Genomic DNA, 21,612 nt, shown 5'->3' on the forward strand with positions numbered 1-21,612 from the left:
TGCTGTGGGGAAAAGTGTTTGATCAGCTGTGCTAATATCTCCTTGTCACATTTGAATTAGGAGCCCCTTGTGAATAATTTTAAAATGCTTTGAAAGTACCATATAAATGCGCAAGGTGTTGTTGTCTCCTATTCATTTGAAAGTAATGAAAAAGAATGGTGGGGAAACTCTGAGAGGTAGAGCATAGAAAAAAGGAATAGGAAAAGATAAAGACTGGGAACAGAGAGGTGCAGATAGAGAGAACCAGGGTGAGATAAAAACAGACACAAGCAAAACAAGGTGGAGAGATGCAGAGAAAGGACCAAATAGAGAGCAATGGAGAGAAAATAACAAATTAAGAATGGACACACATCCACCAAACATACAGGCACCTAGAGAGAGAGGGAGAAACTGACTGAGGAAGAAGCAAAGATACCCAAAAATAAAGGGGACAGAGAGAGAGAGAGAGAGAGAGAAACCAAAAGGCACTGACCGACGGAGGGTACGAGTGAAAAGACGACAATGGTACTTGACTACAAACAGCGAGAGGGAGATGGAGACAGAAAAATGGACAGATGTACAGGACATGGAGAGGTATTGACAGAAGGATAGAGTTGGATATAGATATTAGAAGGAAAGAACTTCCAACACGTTTTACAAGTAAGAAAGTGACATGGACATAATTAAACAGAGAATTACAGGAAGTGCAAAGCAGCTGCAGCAGTGTTGTTAACCGTGTTGTGTGATGTGGAGTTGGTGTTTATCCCCCCCCTCCTGCTCTCTGCTGCTGCAGGCTGTGGCGATTGTCTGCGGATTCCTGGCGGCGCTGACGTTTTGTATCATTGCTTTCTTCGCTCAAAGAGTGCGGCAGAAAATCTGGAAATATGGGAAACCGAATATCCTGTGGGAAAAGGGCTTCGCTGATGAAGAGGTGGGGCCCAACGTGGAGGAATGGGTAAGTGAGTGTGTGGAGAGTTCCTGGTTCGATCCGCGGTCACTCCTGAGTTTCAGTGGAACCGTTTCAATTCACTCAGGGCAAACCCCATTTAAAAAAATTCACATGAGAGCCAAGTCCGTTTGAACTGGGTGTGTTGGTCAGCGCAGTCACACCAACACAGCACTGAATAAATATTCATGACAAATAAATGAACTGCGGATGCTGGAAATCAGAAACAAGGACAGAAATCCGGTCTAGCAGCATCTATGGAGAGACAGACAGAGTTACATGTTGCGTCCCTTCTGCAGAACTCAAATTGGACCTGAAACGTGAACTCTGATTTCTCTCTGCAGATGCTGCCAGACCTGCTGAGTTTTTCCAGCAATTTCTGTTTTTGTTTCACCTATTGAGGGTGGTTGGTGGAGACACCGATCAGCTGGTCTAAAGGATCACAATTTGAAGATTGTCAGCAGGAGAGATGAGGAGAAGCTTTATTGGGAGTTGTTAGGATTTGGAATGCACTGAGAGAGTGATGAGGGCGAATTCCATTTGAAGGTTTCAAAGGAGAGCTGGATATTAGTTGAAAGGGATGAAATAGAGGGATACTATTGGAAGCAAGGAGCAGAAAAGGGATGATCTTTGAGGGGAGGATTCACTATTACACAATTGGTAAATTTCTCCAGCCCCTCTTTAACCCTTTGAGAATCATAGATTACTTAGAATCATTGAAGTTTGCAGTATAGAAGGCCATTCGACCCATTGTGTATGTACTGGCTCCCAAAAAGCGATCAGCTAGTCCCATTCTCGAGTCTGATCTCCATTGCCCTCTAACTTCATCCCTTTTGAATATATATCCAGCTCTCCTTTTGAAACCACCAATGGAATCCGCCACTCGATGCATTCCAAATCCTAACAGCTCCGAATAAAGTTTCTCTTCATCTCATTCCTAGCTGTCCTGACAATCTTGAGGTTGTGACCCCCTAGTTACTGATGTACCAACCAGTGGAAACAAAATATCCTGCTTAACCTGGTCAAAATTGTTCATCACTTTGAACACCTCAATAAGGTCACCTCAATAAGGTCACCTCTTCATCTTCTCTGCTCCAAGAAGAATAAGCCCAATCTCTCTAATCTTTCCTTGTATCTAAAATCCTTCATTCCTGGCTACCTAGTATCATTCTAGTAAATCTCTTTTGAACTCACTCCCGGCTGTAACATCCTTTCTTAAGGTGCCCAGAACTGAACACCATGCTCTAAATGTGGTCTGACCAATGATTTGTAGAGGTGGAGCATCACTTCCTTGCTTTTAAACTGTATGCTTCTCTTTATAAACCCAGAGATCCTATACACAACCTTTAACAACAGTTTCAACTTGTCTGGCCACCTTCAGAGAATCATTCACATTAGCCCCAAGGTCCCTCTGCTCCTGTACTCCCCTAAGAGTTGTCCCATTGGGCCTGGATTGTCTCTCTGTGGTACTCAGCCAAAATGTATTCCCTCACATTTCTCTGCATTGAAATCCAACTGCCAGGTGTCTGTCCATTTGGCCAACCTGTCAAAGTCCCTCAGCATCATCTTCACAATCCCCTTTTTTTTTCTCCTTAGCTTAGTGTCACCTGCAAATTTAGAGCTTTTGCCCTCCACATCCATCTCCAAATATCATATAAATTAGTAAAAGCAAGGGTCCCAACACCAATCCCTGTGGAATACCTCTTTCAACTCCCCTCCATTCTGAAAAATGCCCATCTGACCTCAAACATTGTCCACCCAGCCATCTCTCCTCTGAAACAGAGTGAAGATGGGCTTTGGATGGAAGGGGATCGATAAGCCAATCGGACCTTTCTCAGTCCATGCTTTCTAAAGTTTTGTGAGGATTTATTGCCAGGAATGGATTGAGACCAACTCGTTCATTATTTAGATACCACACAATGGACAGGAGGAGGCAAACTCCACCTTGACCTTGTGATAAATTCTGAGTCAGGTCCAACTGAAAGAAGTGGCCCGCCCTTCACAATGGAATCGACTATACACAAGCAGAGACTCTTTATTGGTGCCCAGGCCTGCCTTGTCTCATGAAGACCCAGCAGAAATTGTCACTTGAGAACGTGCAGGAAGGTCAATAAACAAGATGATAGGAATCACTATCTGACTGTACACACAGACCGGTAGATTTAAATCTTACACAAGGACATGGTATCGTTTAGATAAAGCTTCACCTGACAGATTCCATTGCCAATGGGTTACAAAATAGGTTTGCACTTTTGAAGGTGGCCCATCCCTGAAACTGTACCTTTCCTTATAGTGTCTTTATAAAACAATGACTCATCGAAGGTGGACTCATTCGCAACATTTCATTGCCTAATATTTCTAAAGTCACTGAGGGACTATTCCACAGTCTGCAGCTGAACTCTCTGTATTTCACTGAGACGTCCCAGTGTGAGCCTAGCACCTAAGAGTATCTAACCCCCACCACAACTACAATCTACATCTCTATTAGCATGCTATGTTTAACACAGCAAAATCATAATAAGAGATGGAACAAAATTAGGCCATTCAGCCCATCGAGTCTGCTCTGCCATTCAACGTGAGCATGGCTGATCTGATCATTCTCAACTCCAGTTTCCTGCCTTTTCTTCAAAATCTTTGATTTCCCCTTACTGATTATAAATCTGTCCATCTTGGCCTTCAATATACTTAATGTTCCAGTCCAAACAGTCTTCTGCAGTAAAGAATTCCACAGATTCACTCTCCTTTTTAAGAGAAGAAATTCCTCCTCATCTCTGAGAGGAGACACCTTTTCCACCTCTACCTTGTCAAACCTGATAAGAACCTTGCGTGTTTCAATAAGATTGCCTGTCAATCTTCTAAACTCCAGTGAGTGGATTAGTGGTGCTGGAAGAGCACAGCAGTTCAGGCAGCATCCAACGAGCAGCGAAATCGACGTTTCGGGCAAAAGCCGAAGGGCTTTTGCCCGAAATGTCGATTTCGCTGCTCGTTGGATGCTGCCTGAACTGCTGTGCTCTTCCAGCACCACTAATCCAGTATTTGGTTTCCAGCATCTGCAGTCATTGGAGTTTAAAAGAGGTAAAAACAATGAGTACAGGCTCAACCTCTCCTCATTAGACAGTCTTTCCATACCCAGGATCAGCTGAGTGAACTTTCTCAGGACTGTCTGGGTTTTACAACCGCTTCAGTCACAGGTTCAGACATGAGGAAAAATAAAAAATATTGCAATTACTCAGCAGGTCAGTCAGACTCTGGGGGAGAGAAATTGAGTTAATCTTTCAGGTCAATGATGACCCTTCAATGGAAGGATTGAGGTACTGAGCCACATAAATAGGTGTTATGTCAGGTGACCAACATCTAGGTCAAAAAGACAGGTCTTAAGGAAGAGAGTGAGCCTGAGAGGTTTCAGGTGGGGAATTCTGCCCATCAATGCTATATATGTACATATTGTCTTCAGGAGCCAGCAGTGGGGGAAGTCCTGGACTGCTGAGATTAGTTGGAACAGTTAGAAGTGTCCATAATACCACCCAGTTTAACCAGGGTCTTCCCAGTCTCTCAGAAAACACTCAGGATGTGTCACTATCTCCTGGAGTAATTTTCCAAAATCTACCCCTCTATCCCCATCCCTGTTCACTGGGAAGAACCCAGTCAGAGCTAAACAGCACAATGCAGACGGGAATATTACCCACAAAAAGTGAAAAGGCGAGAGCAAGGGCCCCAACCCCACCACCACCATCGATACCAACGTCTTCCTGTTTACTGATTGGTGCCAGAGATGTTGAACAAGACCCGTGTTGGTGGAGTTTGTTCTTAGCGCTCAGCCTTATCAGGTTGTGGTGGTATGCCTGATGATTGCCTCATTACAAAGCAGAATTCTCTTTGCTTTTTGATAAGTTTGGTTTCAGTTGAATTACTCATTAACTCGATTGTTGTTTGGTTTCACTCACTGGGACTGATTACATCAATGCCTGCTCAGAAACCGAGCTGAACGGCAACTGAGCTTCAAGGCTTGACACGTGCTGTTGAAAAAGGTTGTGTCCAGGCCAACTTTGACCATAGGAGCTGTCTTTGTTACAAATGGTTAAGGCACATGAGACATTCAAGGGGTTGAACGGCAGGAGATTAATTACCTTGGGAAGTACTGATTTGGTGAAAAGTTTTGAAATGGGAAAGATTCAAGGAAGTGAAGAATGCTAAAGTTGAGAGAATTGTTGATTGGTCATAGCAGAGGGACCGGTTGTGTATAACCAGCTCTCTGCTGAAGCCCAATGCCACTCCCCATCCAGTTATGTTGTAAAACTCATTGACAACAATTTGCATTCGTAGGACACCTGTCGCTTTGTAAAATGCTGTGAAGTACTTGACAGGATCCATTGCCAAACAGAATTTGACATTGACTCCCATGGGGAGCTATCAAGGCAAGTGACAAACAGCTTGGTCAAAGTGGTTGGTTTTTAAGCAGTGTCATGAAGTAGGACAGAGGCAGAGGTTCAGGGAGGGAAATCCAGACCCTGGAGTTCAGGCAGCTGAAGGTGCAGTGGCCAGTGGTGGAGAGATTAAAATCAGAGTTGCTCAAAAATTGAGTTGGAGAAGCACTGAGATCTCCGAGCTCTGGGCTAGGGGAAGTTACAATGAAAGTAATAGGTAGGGCCGTGGACAGATTTTAACTTGGAAATATGAGAATTTAAAAATCAAACATTGTCGGACCAAGAGCCAGTGTAGGAGAAAGGTGTTTGGGGGTGGGGTGTGGCATGATGGGAGTTAGGACGCAGACAGCAGAGTTTTGGGTGATCTGGGAGTTAAGAAGCTGGAAGACGAGAGGCTGACCAGGAGAACATTGCACTAGTGGAGTTTAGCGAGAAGTGAAGCATGGATCAACATCCTGGTGGTTACTATTGACCAAGAACAGAATGGGACTCACCATGTGAATATAGTGGTGACAGAAGCACATCTGAGGTTCAGAAGACTAGAGGAGGAGGCAGCAACATTGAACTGCTAGTTGATGTTTTATTATATTAAAGTTGCTGTAATTATTGTTGTAGCATCCAATGGCCAATTAGGTGATGAACTAGAAAGAGATTGGATCATGTCCATCAATTCCTGGGACAGAAGAAAACCAGCAGCAGATCTGAGATTTTCTTGCTCCATTCAGTGTGTGTGAAGCTGTGAGCTCGGATAGTTCATGTTGAGATGTTCTATTTCAGTCTCTCTTCCTGTTTTGGTTTGGGCAGTCTAGCACCTCCCAGTTCATTTGGATCCCTCCAGCCCTTTCAAAAGCAAGCTAATGTTTTGAGGCCTAGATGGTTCTTCATCAGACTCATATCATTCTTGTAAACCTCTTCTGAACCCCTTCCAAAGCCAGCGCACACTTTCTTAAATACAGAGCCCAAAACTGCTCACAATATTCCAAATTCTGCCTGACCAGAATCTTATACAGCCTCAGCTATAAATCTCTACTCTTGTATTCTAGCCCTCTTGAAATGAATGCTATCATTGCATTTGCCTTTCTAGCTCCTAACTGAACCTGCTTGTTAACCTTAAGAGAATCCTGAACTAGGACTCCCGAGTCCCTTGTGCTTTAGATTTCTAAAGCCTTCTCCATTTAGAAAATTGTCTATGCCTCTTCCTACCAAAGTGCATAACTTCACACTTTTCCATTTTTTTAGATTAGATTCCCTACAGTGTGGAAACAGGCATTTCAGCCCAACAAATCCACACTGACCCTCTGAAGAGTAACCCACCCAGACCCATTTCCCTCTGACTAATGTATGTAACACTGTAGGCAATTTAGCACGGCCAATTCACCTCACGTTGTATTCCATCTGCTGCGTCTTTGCTCAATTTCCTGTCCAACTCCTTCTGCTCCCTCCTTCCCATCTCGTCAATGCTACCTGTCCCTCCACCTATGTTTCTCTCAGCTGCACAATTATCAACCATGCCTCAGTTCCTTTGTCCACATCGTTAGTGAATAAAATGAATAGTTGACTCAACACTGACTTCTGCGGAACTCCACTAGTGATAGGCTGCTGTCCTGAAAAAGATCATTTTATCCCCACTCTGCTTTCTGCCAGTCAGCCAATTCTTTATCAAAGTGTCCTAAACTCTCCAAAGTTTCTACCTTTCTATTCAGTTCTAATTCACTGCTCTCAATTATTTGTATTATCCACATTTAAGGATTCAGTTGCTCAAGTTTAAGATTCTGACCATGACTCAGTGAGTAATACCCTTGCCTCAGATTTGAAGATTCTGGGTTCACTTCAAAGACTTGAAAACTTTGCCCAGGCTAACACTCACAGTGTAGTACTGAGAGGAGGCTGCACTGTGGGAGATGTTGACTGTCGGTATGAGATGTGACATAAGACCTCACCCACACTGTTTGATAGTTGGTTGCATGGCTGGTTTGTAAATGCAGAGCAGCACCATCAGCGCAGATTCGATTCTCTCACTACCTGAGGTTACCTTCTCAACCACTCCCCTTCCCCTCCCCCTTGCCTGAGACATGATGATCCTCAGGTTTAACTCCACTTTACCTTTTACCTCAGTAGTGTGTGTAAGCATCCCATAGCACAGTTTTGAAGTAGTGCAGGGGAGCTTTCTCCTGTGTCCTGGCCAAGATTTATGTCCCTCAACTGCCATCATGAAAACTGGATTATCTGGTCATTATCACATTGCTGCTTGTGGGATCTTGCTTTGTGTAAAATGGCTGCACTACAGCAAAGACTACTCTCCAGAGTGTACGTCATTCCCATGTTATGCCTTCAGAGGCAGTATAGAAATGAAACTCCCATCAATCAGGACAATCGTTCACAATTCAAATTTGCCATCTTATAACCTCTTTAGTTCTAATCTAGCCCACACTGCTCAATTCTTTCTGAATTACTGCCACCCTATAAAACAACTAAATGTAATGACATTCAAGTTCACCTTGCTTTGAGCGACAGAGGCTGGCTGAGAGTTGGAAAGCTACTTTGTCTATCTTTCTAGCCACTCTCCGTGTGCTGGGGTGTTGACTTGTCTCTAGAATAACTATTTGCTTTGTTGAAGTGTGTCAACTCTTTTTGTATTGTTGAACACTACAGTGAAGAATTGGAATCTCACAGCTTCACATCCCAGACATTGAGGGCATAAAGGAGAAGCTTTCACATTAATTGTAGCTTAAACATGTGGAATTCACAAATTTAAAAGCTTGGAGCAGAAGGATATAAGATTGTGGGATATGGAGTGTTGTGGGAAGTAGGGTGATGTGGGGATTGCTGGGCTAGCGCAATATGAGGTGGGTGGATTGGTTTGTGTTAAGGGATATGGGGAACACTAATGCAAAATATTGCAGATATCAAAATGAAAATAAAACCTGCTGGAAAAATTCAACAGGATAGGCAAGAAGTGCAGCGAGAGAAACAAAGTTAAAATTTCAGGTTGAGTTGGCCTTTCATTGGGTCATCGTAACCTGAAACATTAAGTCCACTTCTGTCCACAGATGCTGCCTGATGTGCTGAGGAGTTGGGTGGAGATGAAGGATGTGATCAGAAGCCAGCTGTGGGTTAATGGGATCAGAAGATCAATATTGATCAAAATCTCAGAAAAAGCCAGTTTTGTTTTGACTCTCACAAAATAAAAACATATTACAGAATTCACTGAGTATCAACCATTCCCAGAACGGACCTAGATCCACACACCAATAAATAACACTATTATTCTAAATGAAGCCTGTGCAGTTCCTGTCAGCTCTGACTTTGATTAATGTTGGGACAGTCCCAGGTTAAACTGACTCATCTTGTATCAGCCATTGGGAGTTCATTCTGTAAACTGAGAAAGGACTGGCAGGTTTCCTGCTCCTGATTACCCACAGTGGCACTATGTCAACAGGTACGTGACCAATCACTCAGAATGTGCTGTATGTAATCAATTGCTGCTATCTCCCAGTATCACTGTGATTAAATTATTGTGGTTGACTGAGGGAAAAGTCTTGAACTGATTGCAGGACAGAGTCAGAAAGAGAGGAGAAGGAATTTGGCTTGAGGAGGTTAATATCTTGCCTTCAAATCCCTCCGTGGCCCATCCTTCCCCTTCTCTGTCACCCCTTCCAGTCCAATAAACATCTGCAATCTCCCATTACTCACCTCTTGTACAACCCCAATTCCCATTGCTGCACCATTGACTGCTGTGCCTTTTGCTGCCTGAGGTCTGACATTCTGTCCTAAACCTCTCTGCCCCTCTACCCCTCAATCCTTCTTTAAAACCTTCCTCATTAGCCAAGCATGATCCTAAATGACCTTTGTAGTTGGTGTGAAGGAATAATCTCCTAAAGGAGCTACTTTAATGCAAGGCGATGATTTCATTCAACATTTACTTTGTTCTGTTGACTGCAGTTCCCACTGTGAATTGGAAGGGTTTGGGGTTAAGCTTCAGTCCAGAGAATGGAGTCTATAATCCAGACCAACACTGAGTGCAGTGTCCAGTGAGTGCTACACTGTCAGAGGTGCCATCTTTTTAATTAAGTACCAAATTGGAGCTCCCTCTGCTTTTTCCAATGTCACCATCATTAAGTGATTCAGAGATACAGGAGAGACAAACAGCAGCACAGTCTCCTAGAATCTGGTCAATATCTAACCTGGTCATGGCAACGCTATTATAAACACATATACTGATCACTCCCGCTGTGTAAATTCTGGGTGCGGTCTGTATTGAGATGTGATGAGTTACTCTATAAATACAACAGACTTTCTGCAGATTAAAGGTTGCTTTGGATTAGAGAATGTTTCAGAACAACTAGAAACATGGTGCTTAGCTCACCTAATGAGTGCTGCTGCTGTTCTTCACAACCCACCCAGTCTATACTCGCTGTCCCTGGTGGTCTCCCTCCATAACTAGCCCACACTCTCTCACAATCCTCTTCCCCACTCCCCTCGACCAAACCTACGGTGGGTCAATTCTAAAGGCGCCATCATGAGGAATCAGTCTGTGGTAAAATGCTTTCCCATGTCACTCACTCCTTGCATCTTTCTGGTCTTTCAGGTGAAGACTGTTCCTGAAGGGGATCATGATGAAATCGATACAGTTCAATACTTTGATAAACCAGCCAATGGCATCAATACAATGAATACTAATGAGTATAATTCGCAGCCAATTGCGTACAGTGTGGAGAGTCACAATCAGTAAGTGACAATGTGACGAAATGATACAATTGATAATCCCAGAAGAAGGCCATTCATTCCATCAGGCCTGTGCTAGCTCTTTGCTCAAGCTGCTGAGTTAGTAACGCTGCATTGCACTTTTCTTGTACGTGATCTCTTCTCGGGTATATCTATCCAACTCCTCTTTCAAAAATATTATTGAAAATATTTTCACCTTCTTTGAAAATTGTAGCATTCACTGCAGAAAGAAAGTCCTCTGGTTTTGTCATTAGCTATTACAATTGAGTGGTATGGATGATGAGGGCAAGACTTTGTTATAAGGATGGAATTTTAACCTTTGCCATAACTGAAGGGGGTTACTTCTGTACCTGCTGCATTTTACTCTCCTACTGGAACACTTCATCCATGTTCACTCAATTGAAATTCCTCTTAATTTTGAGTGTCTTGATTTAAATCTTCTTCTTATCCTCATTGCTCCGGGAGCCATCCTAGTTTCTCCAGTCACCACTGAAGTCACTTGTCTCTGAACTATTGTAAAACGGCACCCCACCCTTCCTGGAGCCTTGGCATTTGTTTTTTTAAGAATGTGGGATCCTGAATTGTCCACACTATTCCAGCTGAAGCCCAGCACCTATGTGTTACAAAGGTTTAGCACAACTTGCTGCCCTTTGTACTTTACTCCTTCTTATTAATAAAGCCAAGGGTTCAGTGAGTTTGTTTTAACAGCCTTCTCAACCTTCTTTCCAGTTTCAAAGATCTATCAACGTACATGCCCAGGCTGTCTTTTAATTTTAAAAATATACTTTATTCATAAAAAAAATCTTTTATGTAATAGTCACAACTGCAGTTTGATTCTGTAGCGTGGTGTGCCAAGGAAACAAACACTGGAGTTTGACTCGTTCCAAACAAACTGAAGGCATCTCTTGTATAAGACTATATTTACATCGTTTTGAGGGCTGGAAGGGGTGGATGGGGTAGATGGGAAGGCATCTAACCAGCCTGCATGTAGCCTCCCAAAGTCTGTTACTAGCTTCCACATTGTTTACTACAATTCCCAGTTTTCTGAAAACTTTGAACTGAAGTCATTTTTAACTGAAGTCCAAATCATCATTAAACATGAGCAGGGAGCACAACACTGCCCCCTTGGGGGAGGTGTGGGCAGTTCACCAGACCCAGTTACAACTGATTCAATGCCTGGCATCTTCAAGTCTCTGAATGATCAGAGATCTGAAATACGGGATAAGATAGACATGCGGATCCATGGAAATCCAAGAATGCTGACCTCTGCGGGAATCACCCGGGAAGTTTGAACCTCTGGACAATTCCCCTCCTCCCTGCCACCTTCTGTAAAACTCTAACTTTGAACTAGAGTTGAAAAATTTGAACAGTTCCAGTTTACTTACCTGACTAATTACCCAAGAAACGTTAGACAGAAAAAATCCTTGTCTAACTCCCAGGGGACTACATAACTGACCTTTACACAAGTGTTATTGCCATGTAGGAGGCTATTTATAGACAATAGACAATAGACAATAGATGCAGGAGTAGGCCATTCTGCCCTTCGAGCCTGCACCGCCATTCAATATGATCATGGCTGATCATTCCTAATTAGTATCCTGTTCCAGCCTTATCTCCATACCCCTTGACTCCACTATCTTTAAGAGCTCTATCCAATTCTTTCTTAAAAGAATCCAGAGACTGGGCCTCCACTGCCCTCTGGGGCAGAGCATTCCACACAGCCACCACTCTCTGTGTGAAGTAGTTTCTCCTCATCTCTGTCCTAAATGGTCTACCCCGTATTTTTAAGTTGTGTCCTCTGGTTCGGCACTCCCCCATCAACGGAAATATGTTCCCTCCTGCCAGAGTGTCCAATCCTTTCATAAGCCTATACGTTTCAATCAGATCCCCTCTCAGTCTTCTAAACTCAAGGGTATACAAGCCCAGTCGCTTCAGTCTTTCCGTGTAAGGCAATCCTGCCATTCCAGGAATTGACCTCGTGAACCTACGCTGCACTCCCTCAATAGCCAGAATGTCTTTCCTCAAATTTGGAGACCATCCCCTATTTGTTCCATCACGCCTGTACTTACTCCTGAAATGAACATCATTACCCTAGTGCTTTCTCCCTGTATCCTCTCGCATTATTTCTGTTCAAATAATCATGTGGTGCCCCTCATGAATGCCTCGGTTGAACCAGCCTCGACCATGTTTCCAGGCTGTGCTATTCCACACCATGACCGTTCGTTTGTGAAAAAGGTTTTTCCTCACACTTGCTGCTTTTTGTGCCACAGTTTAAATCTATCCCCCTCTCCCCATCTACTCCATTCACACTTTCTATCCAGCCCTCAAGATTACTCACTGATGTCCCTTTGAACCCCCCCATCTATTCCCCCTAATTTCACCTAACTGGCCTCCCAATACAACCTGAATACCCTGTGACTACAGGAATCCTACCACATGCCTACCCTCCCAAACCCACCTGACCAGCCCCCAATCTGATCTGATTACCTCACCCCCTGACCTGCTTAATTTCTCACTCCGTCACCTCACCCCATCCTAGCCACTGACCCAATCAGCTGACCCTCATTTACCCATTCAATAGCATCGACACTGGATATTTAAACTCTCTCTAACAGCAGTCAGCACTTTGTGAAAAGGGGATAAGTCTGTCTTCCCCATGAAACTGGGAGTTGTCTGATGAATGCCATGTATTTCTTGAGAGGTTGGGCTCAGGAGACTGGGCAAGAAATGTAGATTGGCATTGAGGAGTTGAGTGGCAATTCAACGATGATTGCCACTCTGTGGGAGACCAAGACCATTGGCATCCCATTTGAGTGACACAATTTTGGATACATTATAGACAGCAATTCCAAGATACATTTTCCCCACTAGCTTCACCTCTTGCTGACCACAACAGGACACACAACGTAGAGGGAATGTTTTACATGTTTTGAGTTTGTGACTTAACATGAGGCAGACTTTCAGCTCTGTTTAAATCAGAAAGAAACAAAAATGTGTGCTTGTACAACACAGAGATGTAAATACAAACACACACTAATAGTTTTCTTGAGATGAAACGTATACTTTGGTCATGAACACAAGAAGCACATCACCTGTTTGAATTTATACCTTTAGGATATACGTGTGCAGCCTGACTGAGTTTTCTCTAAAGGCTCTTTGCATGGAAGTTGGAAGTCTGTGGGTTTCCAATGGTCATGGCTGAATTTCTATAAATTTCATCCACCTGCCACCCCTCCAATTTCAAAAGTCTGCATTCCATAAAATTTGTATCTTGAAAGTTGGAAACATGATATATTTACTGGATGTGGCAGATACAGAGAGATTCAAGGGCTCCTGGTGACCTCTGATCTAGTCTTATTGAGGTTTGAGTAAGCAGTCGAAATGACACAGCTGTAACCTCTGGAAAGAGTCCTTGCTATGTTAGTTTATTGGTGCCACTTCCTATGATATATTTAATAGAAGAGTTTACATTTTGTTATCTCATTGACTTAATGAAAATGACTAGACAGATGTAAAGGAAAGAAGTCTTTTCACCTGAGAGAGTGGTGGGAATTTGTAACTGTCCACCTGTCAGAGGGGTATAGGCAATACATTGGAGAAGTATCCAAATGCAATGCCAAAGCATACAAGACTATGGCGAACGTGAGGACTGCAGATGCTGGAGATCAGATTAGAGAGTGTGGTATTGGAAAAGCAGGTCAGGCAGCATCAGAGGAGCAGGAAAATCAATGTTTTGGGAAAAAGCACTTCATCAGGAAGGGAATTGGATTAGATTGGTTAGGTTTTTTTGACCAGTGCAGAATTGATGGGTCGAAGGGCCTTTTACCTGTGCTGTAGATCTGTAATTCTACAAGATGTGACAATGTTTGACATAATCTAGTTACAGAATATATAACGGTATCCCCTAATAACATCATCCAGGACAATGAGGATATAAGACAACTTTCAATACTTTCCTAACCAGCAATGGGACCCCACATTCAGGAGAGCAGAGCACTAGCAAGAGAATCTCTGTGATGGAACCTTTTCTGTAGAGTCTCAAAATAGGTATTATTAGATAGGACCAGCTAGGCAATGTTTCCACATAAAGATTCTACATTAAGATGATCGATGCCCATACTTTGTGTTTATTGCCAGGTACCTTTCCTCCTCTTACCCCTTGAGGAACATTAACTCAACTCCATCTGAAGATACAGCAAGGAAGCCTCCAGCTGGTCGAAAGAAGAAGTGGAGGAGACGTGGCAGATCAGAGGTGGAGGAATCTCAATATGAGACTGATTATACGACTGGGGCCGAATCTGGTGATGACATGGATGATGAGGAATGGGACAGGTTGGTATTCTCTCCACCTTTCCACTTGTTTAGGTATCCCAAAAATGGACTCTGAACCTGATCCATCACACAAATGCCAGGCAGTGACCGTCCCCAGCAAGTGAGAATCTAACCATCACTCCTTGATGTTCAATGGTATTACCAACACTAAATCCCCCACCATCAACAGCCTGGAATTACTATTGACCAGAATCCAAGTTGGTCTAGCTATATAAATGCTGTGGCTACAAGAACAGGTCAGAAGCTAGGAATCTTGCAATGAGAAACTCACCTCCTGACTCCCCAAAGTCATTTATGAGGCACTAGTCAGAAGTTATTTGGAATAGTCCTCCATTGCATCTCCAACAACACTCAAGAAGCTTTACACCATCCTGGACAAAGCAGCCCACTTGATTGGCATCATATCCATTACCTTCTACAGTAACTTACTAAGGGTCCTTAGACAGCACCTTCCAAACTTGTTACCTCTACAAGAGCAGCAGATATGTGGGAACACCACCCCCTGCAAGTTCCCCTCCAAACCACTCACCATTCCTTCACTGTCACTGGGTCAAAATCCTGGAATTCTCTCCCGAAGGGAATTGTGGGTCTACAGTGGTTCAAGAAGGCACCTCCATGCCATCTTGTCTACTGCAGTTGGGGGAATGGAGGGGTGGGATGTGGCAGAGACAGTCTCAGCAATGTCTCGATGGAACATATTCTAACCCCCATCTCTTGTCTTATCAGTTTGTACCCTCCCATAACCTCCGACCCCATTCGGCAGGAGTACAAGCGGGAGTTTGACAATGACCATCGGGAATATAAACAGCTTTGTGCTGAAATGGATGAAATTAACAATCAGATCAATTTCCTGAGCAAGCGGTTGGACGTCTTGACTGAGGATGACCCCAGCTATGAGGTAGGAACATTCCTGTCATTCTTGCATATCCAGAGCAAGTTGAGAGAAGGGAGCAGCAAGAACTCTAGTATTTTATTGATCAGTTGTACATCTCTGTAATTCAATCCCAATCCTGAAACAACCATCCCAATAGTATCCTGTGTTCCTTTCCTGGTGTTTCCTCCTTGTGGAATTTGTGGGTTTGGAAAAGGGATAATCTGAGGAGTTCTTTCAAAATGAGGTCATGGAGAAGTCCTCATTGTCAGCACCTGGGATCGAAGAATCACAGAATAGTTACAGCACAGGAGGAGACCATTCAGCCCATTGTGACTGCACTAGCTCTTCAAACAAATACCATTCCCTGATGCCAATCTCCTGCCTTTGCTCATACTTCTGCACATTATTTTTATTCAAGTACTCATTTGCTGTCCCTTTTAAATGTCTGTCTCAATTGAATCTGCCTCCCCCACATTTCTAGCCAGTGCATTTTAGACTCTAACTACTCACTGTCTGAAAAAGTTATTTTCTCACATCAAGTTTGTTCCTTTTACATTCACTTTCGATCTGTTTCCTCTCATTTTTGTTTCTGTAATGAGCAGGAACAGCTTCTCTCTATCTACTGTATGCAATCTAATAATGATTCTGATTTCCAATCTCCTCTCAGCCTCCTTCTCTCCAAGGAGAACCATACCAACTTCTTCAACCTCTCCCCACCATTGAAGTTTCTCGTTCTGGTAAATCGCCTCAGCACTCTCTCCAATTGATAAATACCGATCACTAGAGATTTCATCAGGCAATCCTCCAAGCCCATCATCTGATGGTCACCCCAGATCCCAGGCCTCTGGATCATTAGTACATCAACAGATTAATTGCATCATCTGCGTGTAATTCAATAATAGTCATTTTTTTGGGCATGTTTTAGGATTTGTTTTGCTTTGTTTTAGGGAGTTGCTGAGGAATACAACAGACTGAAAAACTACAAGAAGGTGAGTATGATTCCATTCAAGTCAGAACACAGAACATCAGGAAGGGCAGTGCTTGGTAATGGTTTATCACTGGACTAGTAACCCAGGGAGTGGGTTTGAGTGCCATCATGGTGAAATTTGAGTCAATGAAGATTTGGAATAAGAAGCTGGTCTGATTATGACCATTGTTGTAAAAGCGCCTCTAGTTCAGTAATATCTGCCATCCCTATCTGGTCTGGCCTACATGCGACTCCAACTGACTCTTAACTGCCCTCTGAAATGGTCAATTAAGACATTCTGTTCAAGGGCAATTATACAAAACAAAATATTACAGATGCTGAAAATCTGAACAAAAGTTGCTGAAAATACTCAGATCAGGCAGCATCTGTTGGGGGGAGAAACTGAATTAATTTTTCAGAAGGATTTAAATTTACCTGAAATGAGAATGGCTTTCTGAGGATAGGTTACTGATCTGAAATATTGAGCAGACTCTCATGGTGTCAGGGGTCTCACTGGCAGACAGAGAGCTGGTGTGCGACTGGTGCTGCCTCTTCTCAGGAGTCCCTGGGAACTAGTCAGCTGTGAGGCCTGGGGGGTGCCACACAGAAGGTGTTGGCTGCAGCTGAAAAGGACCCCATAGCACACGAGGTTTAAAGTGCGCCACAACAAATGTGGATGATGTGGGGTCAGTTCTCAGCATAGGGGTTACAAGCAGAAGGTAGCCAGTGGGGTCAGGGCAAGGGCAGGTGGGTTGTCTCCCAGCACGCACCCCTGCTGCACCTGAACCCACCCCCACCCCCCCAACTGATAAATGGTTCCTCTGCCCTCCCCACTTCTTAATCACATTCTACCCATTCAGTAGAAATAATGGAAACTGACATAAGTGTTCAAAGTGTCTTTGGTGTCCAAACCAATGTAACTATCCCTGAAAGTTTGGGTTCAGTGTATAGGAAGCTTTACTCTGTTCCTAATCCTGTCTGTGCCTGTCCTGGGGGTGTTTGATTGGGATAGTGTAGAGGAAGCTTTACTTTCAGTTTAAAAGAGTAGAGAAAGCTTTACTCTGTATCTAACCCTGTGCAATCACCATTGTAGGAGTGTTTGATAAGGTCACTACAAGCCACAAATAGAAAGATTCCATTTTCTGTCACTGACATTTCTTGAATGAATATTATGCCTCCTGTGTTCTCAAGGAAAGAGAAATATTGATAAGGAAACGTAAAGCTTTACACTTTTTGTTTGCTGTTTTCTCTGATTATTTCCAGACGTCCGAGTATCAGAGTAAACGACTGCAGAGCAAGCGCCTGAAGAGGAAGCTGTCCCACATTAAGAGGATGGTCAGCGAGTATGACCGCCAGCGAGATTGAGATTCAGAGAGGACACATCATTCTTCAACCCTTTCTGTCTTTTCTCCTTCTCCAATCTCCCAACCCCTATCCACAGCCTACAATGTGAAAACTCGGAAAATCCTGCACAGCTTGGTGTATATTCCAAACTCCCACCAGATACTGTTGGGGGAAAATGATCAGGACTGGGATGTGACAGTATTCACAGTGAGACAGAGCCAACACCAAACGTGCAGCAGGGGAAGGCTGATTAACACTGACTCCACTCCTACATCTTGTTTCTAGACAGCTTTGCTCTGAGTGGCTGAGAATCTATAATCTATAATCTATATCCAATACCTGGTCAATCGAAGAACTGGCAGTTGACATAAGACTGAAAGGAAACATGAAAGGGGCCTCCGGCAGCTTTAACCAGAGTGTTCAATCCAATGGAAGAAACAGCACATGGGCTATTCAATCCTTGCTGTGCAACAAGCATCAAAAAATTAAATTATGTTACATCTCTCCCCATCTGCACAACAACAGTATGCATTTATATAGTGCCTTTAACATCATAAACTGTCTTTGGTGGCCTCGCCAGACCACAGAAGGAGATATTTAAGAAGGGGGACGAAAAGCTCAGTCAAAGGGAGAGTTTTTAAGAGTTTTGTTTTTAAAGGTGGGGAGAGAGAGAGAGAGAGAGAGAGAGAGAGAGAGAGAGAGAGAGAGCACGAGCGAGCAGAATGGCATTTCAGAGCTTAGGCCCAGAGCAATGGAGCCTGGCCATGGATGGGGAAGTGGTGGGATTCGGGGATTGTCAGGGAACCAGAATTAAAGCAGTGAGAAACCTCAAAGGATTGTTGTGTTGGTGAGGTCAGGATGGAATTCAGAAATTAGTGAGACTTTTCAATTCAGATCATTGTTGGAGAAGGAGTCAGTGAATGTCAGAGAGCATGTATGATGGGTGAACAGGACATGCTGTTAAAGGTTAAAGTCATGAGCTCAAGTTTATACAGGGTGGAAGATGGTTATATAGGATAATAGGGTGGGGGGAATGGGTCAGGATGGGTTACCCTTCAGAAGGTTGGTATGGATGAGTTGGGCCAAAGGACCTGTTTCCACACTGTGGAGATTCTATGGGAGAATTTGAACAGTTATATCGAAAGGTGACAGGAGGTAGAAACAACTGCATCAGCAGGAGATGAGCTAAGAAATGTTGAATGTAAGCGATGAGGTGGAAGTTTTGACAATGGAGATTACCTGAGGAGGGGACAATGTGGATGGTCTCCTAGCAGGCGTCATTCAGATGTGGAAGTTCTGAACGACCTGACTTAACCACAGACAGACAGTATGGAAAGGGATGGAATCAGAGGAGAGGGAATGGAGTTTACGACAGGGACCAAGAACCATAGTTTTGGTTTTCCCAGTTGAATAAATGAGTGGTCCATTCCCCAGTGGTCAGGCCAAAGAGTTCCTATAGAAGCTGAACCCAGATGAATCTATGTAGATTGTGGACAGAATGATATCTGACTTGCACTAGAGTATCATCATTGTCCATGTTGGAAGCTGTTCCCTGAATCTTTACAATCAGAATAATTCCATCGATCTCTCGCCAGAGCTTTACTGCTGATGATATGGGACAATTATGTTGCATAGTTTTTATTGATTCTCCAGCTATTTTTTTGCTCTTGTATTATTTGCATTGCAATAAGTAACAAAAGCTAGAATTTTAGAAATAATTATAAATTTAATTCAATAACTGAATTGCATTGAGCTAGAATAAGGCCACCTTGGAGCCAAGACAAGTCAGTCCTTTTTCTATGTTTTTATATATACACTCACTGACTAATTCTGTATAAATCCCATGGAGTCTAAGCGGTTGGAAAGGGCAGTTCTTAGATTGTCTTATTGGTAATAAATCCCAAATCGAAACACTCCAATCATTTTGTGTTAGCAGATGAGCTAAGGAATTAATGGGAACAGGAGATTAAATTACACACATTGCTCCTGAAATTCCACGATATTAGTTTGGAAAATGTGGCCACTACCTAATGATTGATGGACACAAGCCATGCACTACATTTAGACTAAGTGACAGGCTTTCTATGGGGTTTTGCATTGGGATATGTTACAGAACAGAAAGAGTCCTGAGCTCTGTAAAGGCTTTTTTTATGAACAGAGCTAGCAACAATATGTCTCCTTAATCAATCTGACTGAAGAATTGTTAATGAACTGTACAGAGATTGAACCAGGAAGTGTCTGGTAAATTAAAATCTAATGCCATCATCCGTTCTGGAAAGTGAAATAAATAGAGGGAAAGAAAAGTAGGACTAAGAGACTGAAACAGATAAAGATTTTATTTCAAAACATTTTCTTAAAATCACCAAAAAATGATCTAAATCTGAAGGAATGAGACTTCACATGTAAAGTTAGATTTCTCTTTAACAGTAGACAGCACAGATCCTCTTAACTGTTTCGCTGTACAGAATATGACCCAATTTTCAGATGTTAGCCCATTTTAATGCTCAGTTCCATATTTGTTGTGTTGTGAGTTTAAGACTCAAGAACACTTGAAGACATGCCCAATGATTTATTGCAATGCTTTGATTATCTACAACGTTTGTACAGCAAACACTCCCAATTATTGTAAAGTCATGTTTTAATCCATTTCTGCATATTATGAAATTCTTAAGTCTTTTGTATTTTTGAATGAATTGTATCATAAATGTTTTAACACTAATCTCACTCCAAAGCAGTATCTGTGTTTGAGGGTTCAGTCAATTTCTTTAATCAAAAACACAGGAGGAGGTACTTAGCCCATCAAGTCTGTCATAACTCTTTTCAAAAAGAAATCCAAATTTCCCAATCTCTTTTGCTTTGCTCATAGATCTGCAGTTTTCTCCTTTTATGTATTTATATAAATTCCCCTTGGAAAGTTATTATTACACCTCCCTTTAAGGCAGTACACTCTGGATCCCAGCCCAGCATCACGCTGTGTAAAACACAATCCTCCAACATGTGGGCTTTTTTATTGCCACTTACATTAAATCTATGATCTTTGGTCATCAACCTTCTGCCAGTGGAAATATTTTCACTTTATTTATTATATCAAAGCACCTCTTAATTTTAGTAAATCTCTACTTCCACTAAAAAGCACCTTAATCTTTTGAGCTGGATCAAACATCTAATGACACCAGGTTACAGTCCAACAGGTTTATTTGAAATTGCAAACTTTCAGAGTTCAGCGCCTTCCTCAGGCATGGTATGATAGAGAGGAATAAGACACAGCATTTACAAGCAACAAGTTAACAAATTTAAAACTTGCTACCCTTGTTGAATTCTTTAATCAGTTAGGAGGTAGACTGTTGATTTAAAATGTAAAATCCAAATTCCTTTCGTTTGATTTTTTTTTGTCCTTGTCCATCCCAGTACAACTCTGGCATCTCCACATCATGGTCTTTTGAGCTGGGCATAGAACAAACTTAGTTTCTTAATTGTCTCCTTGTAACTGAGATCTCTCACCCCAGAAACCATTCCAGTAAATCTCCTCTCCATTGCAAAGGCCTTTACCTTCCTAAAGTGTCATGCTCAGCATTTGGCACAGTGTTCCAGCTGAGACCTAACCAGTATTGTATAAAAACTAAACTTGAAATAAGTAAAGGACAGTCTCTATTTAGTTCCCAGGATGGACCAACATGCCCATGTACTGTCCTGAAGAGAGATACAGAGGAATCATATTACAGAATTCCCGAACTGTGCAGTCTAGAGGCAAATGGATAACGTCTGGTGGTCTGTACTCCGACACTCTGCATCTGACAACTGCTCCATACAACTGGATGGCATTGTGGTCAGTCCAGAAGGAGGGTTGTATGATTCTAAGGTCTAACCTATTCTGGATGGCTTGATTTTGAATTAATGAAAGCGGACAGGTATTTTAGGTCCAAATTTATTACCTTGTAAAAGAAAATATTACGGAAACTCAATTCCAGTGCTCAGAGCTGGAAATGTCTGATATAAAACAGAACTTAAAACTTTTTTTTAA

General features: G+C 42.7%; 1 protein-coding gene across 1 annotated transcript in view; it reads left to right on the forward strand.

Moving 5' to 3' along the window:
* The window catches only part of LOC140494435 (uncharacterized), a 61,414-nt gene extending 41,007 nt beyond the window's left edge, over positions 1 to 20,407 (forward strand). Inside the window, exons 9-14 of the mRNA XM_072593619.1 lie at positions 773 to 934; positions 9,938 to 10,077; positions 14,212 to 14,406; positions 15,133 to 15,304; positions 16,228 to 16,269; positions 17,511 to 20,407. Coding sequence (XP_072449720.1) covers positions 773 to 934; positions 9,938 to 10,077; positions 14,212 to 14,406; positions 15,133 to 15,304; positions 16,228 to 16,269; positions 17,511 to 17,612 — 813 coding nt within the window. The 3' untranslated portion in view covers positions 17,613 to 20,407. The remainder of the gene's footprint in view (positions 1 to 772; positions 935 to 9,937; positions 10,078 to 14,211; positions 14,407 to 15,132; positions 15,305 to 16,227; positions 16,270 to 17,510) is intronic.
* Positions 20,408 to 21,612: the final 1,205 nt, after the last annotated feature.

This window comes from Chiloscyllium punctatum, chromosome 24 (genome assembly GCF_047496795.1).
Source record: "Chiloscyllium punctatum isolate Juve2018m chromosome 24, sChiPun1.3, whole genome shotgun sequence".
Classification (NCBI taxonomy): domain Eukaryota; kingdom Metazoa; phylum Chordata; class Chondrichthyes; order Orectolobiformes; family Hemiscylliidae; genus Chiloscyllium; species Chiloscyllium punctatum.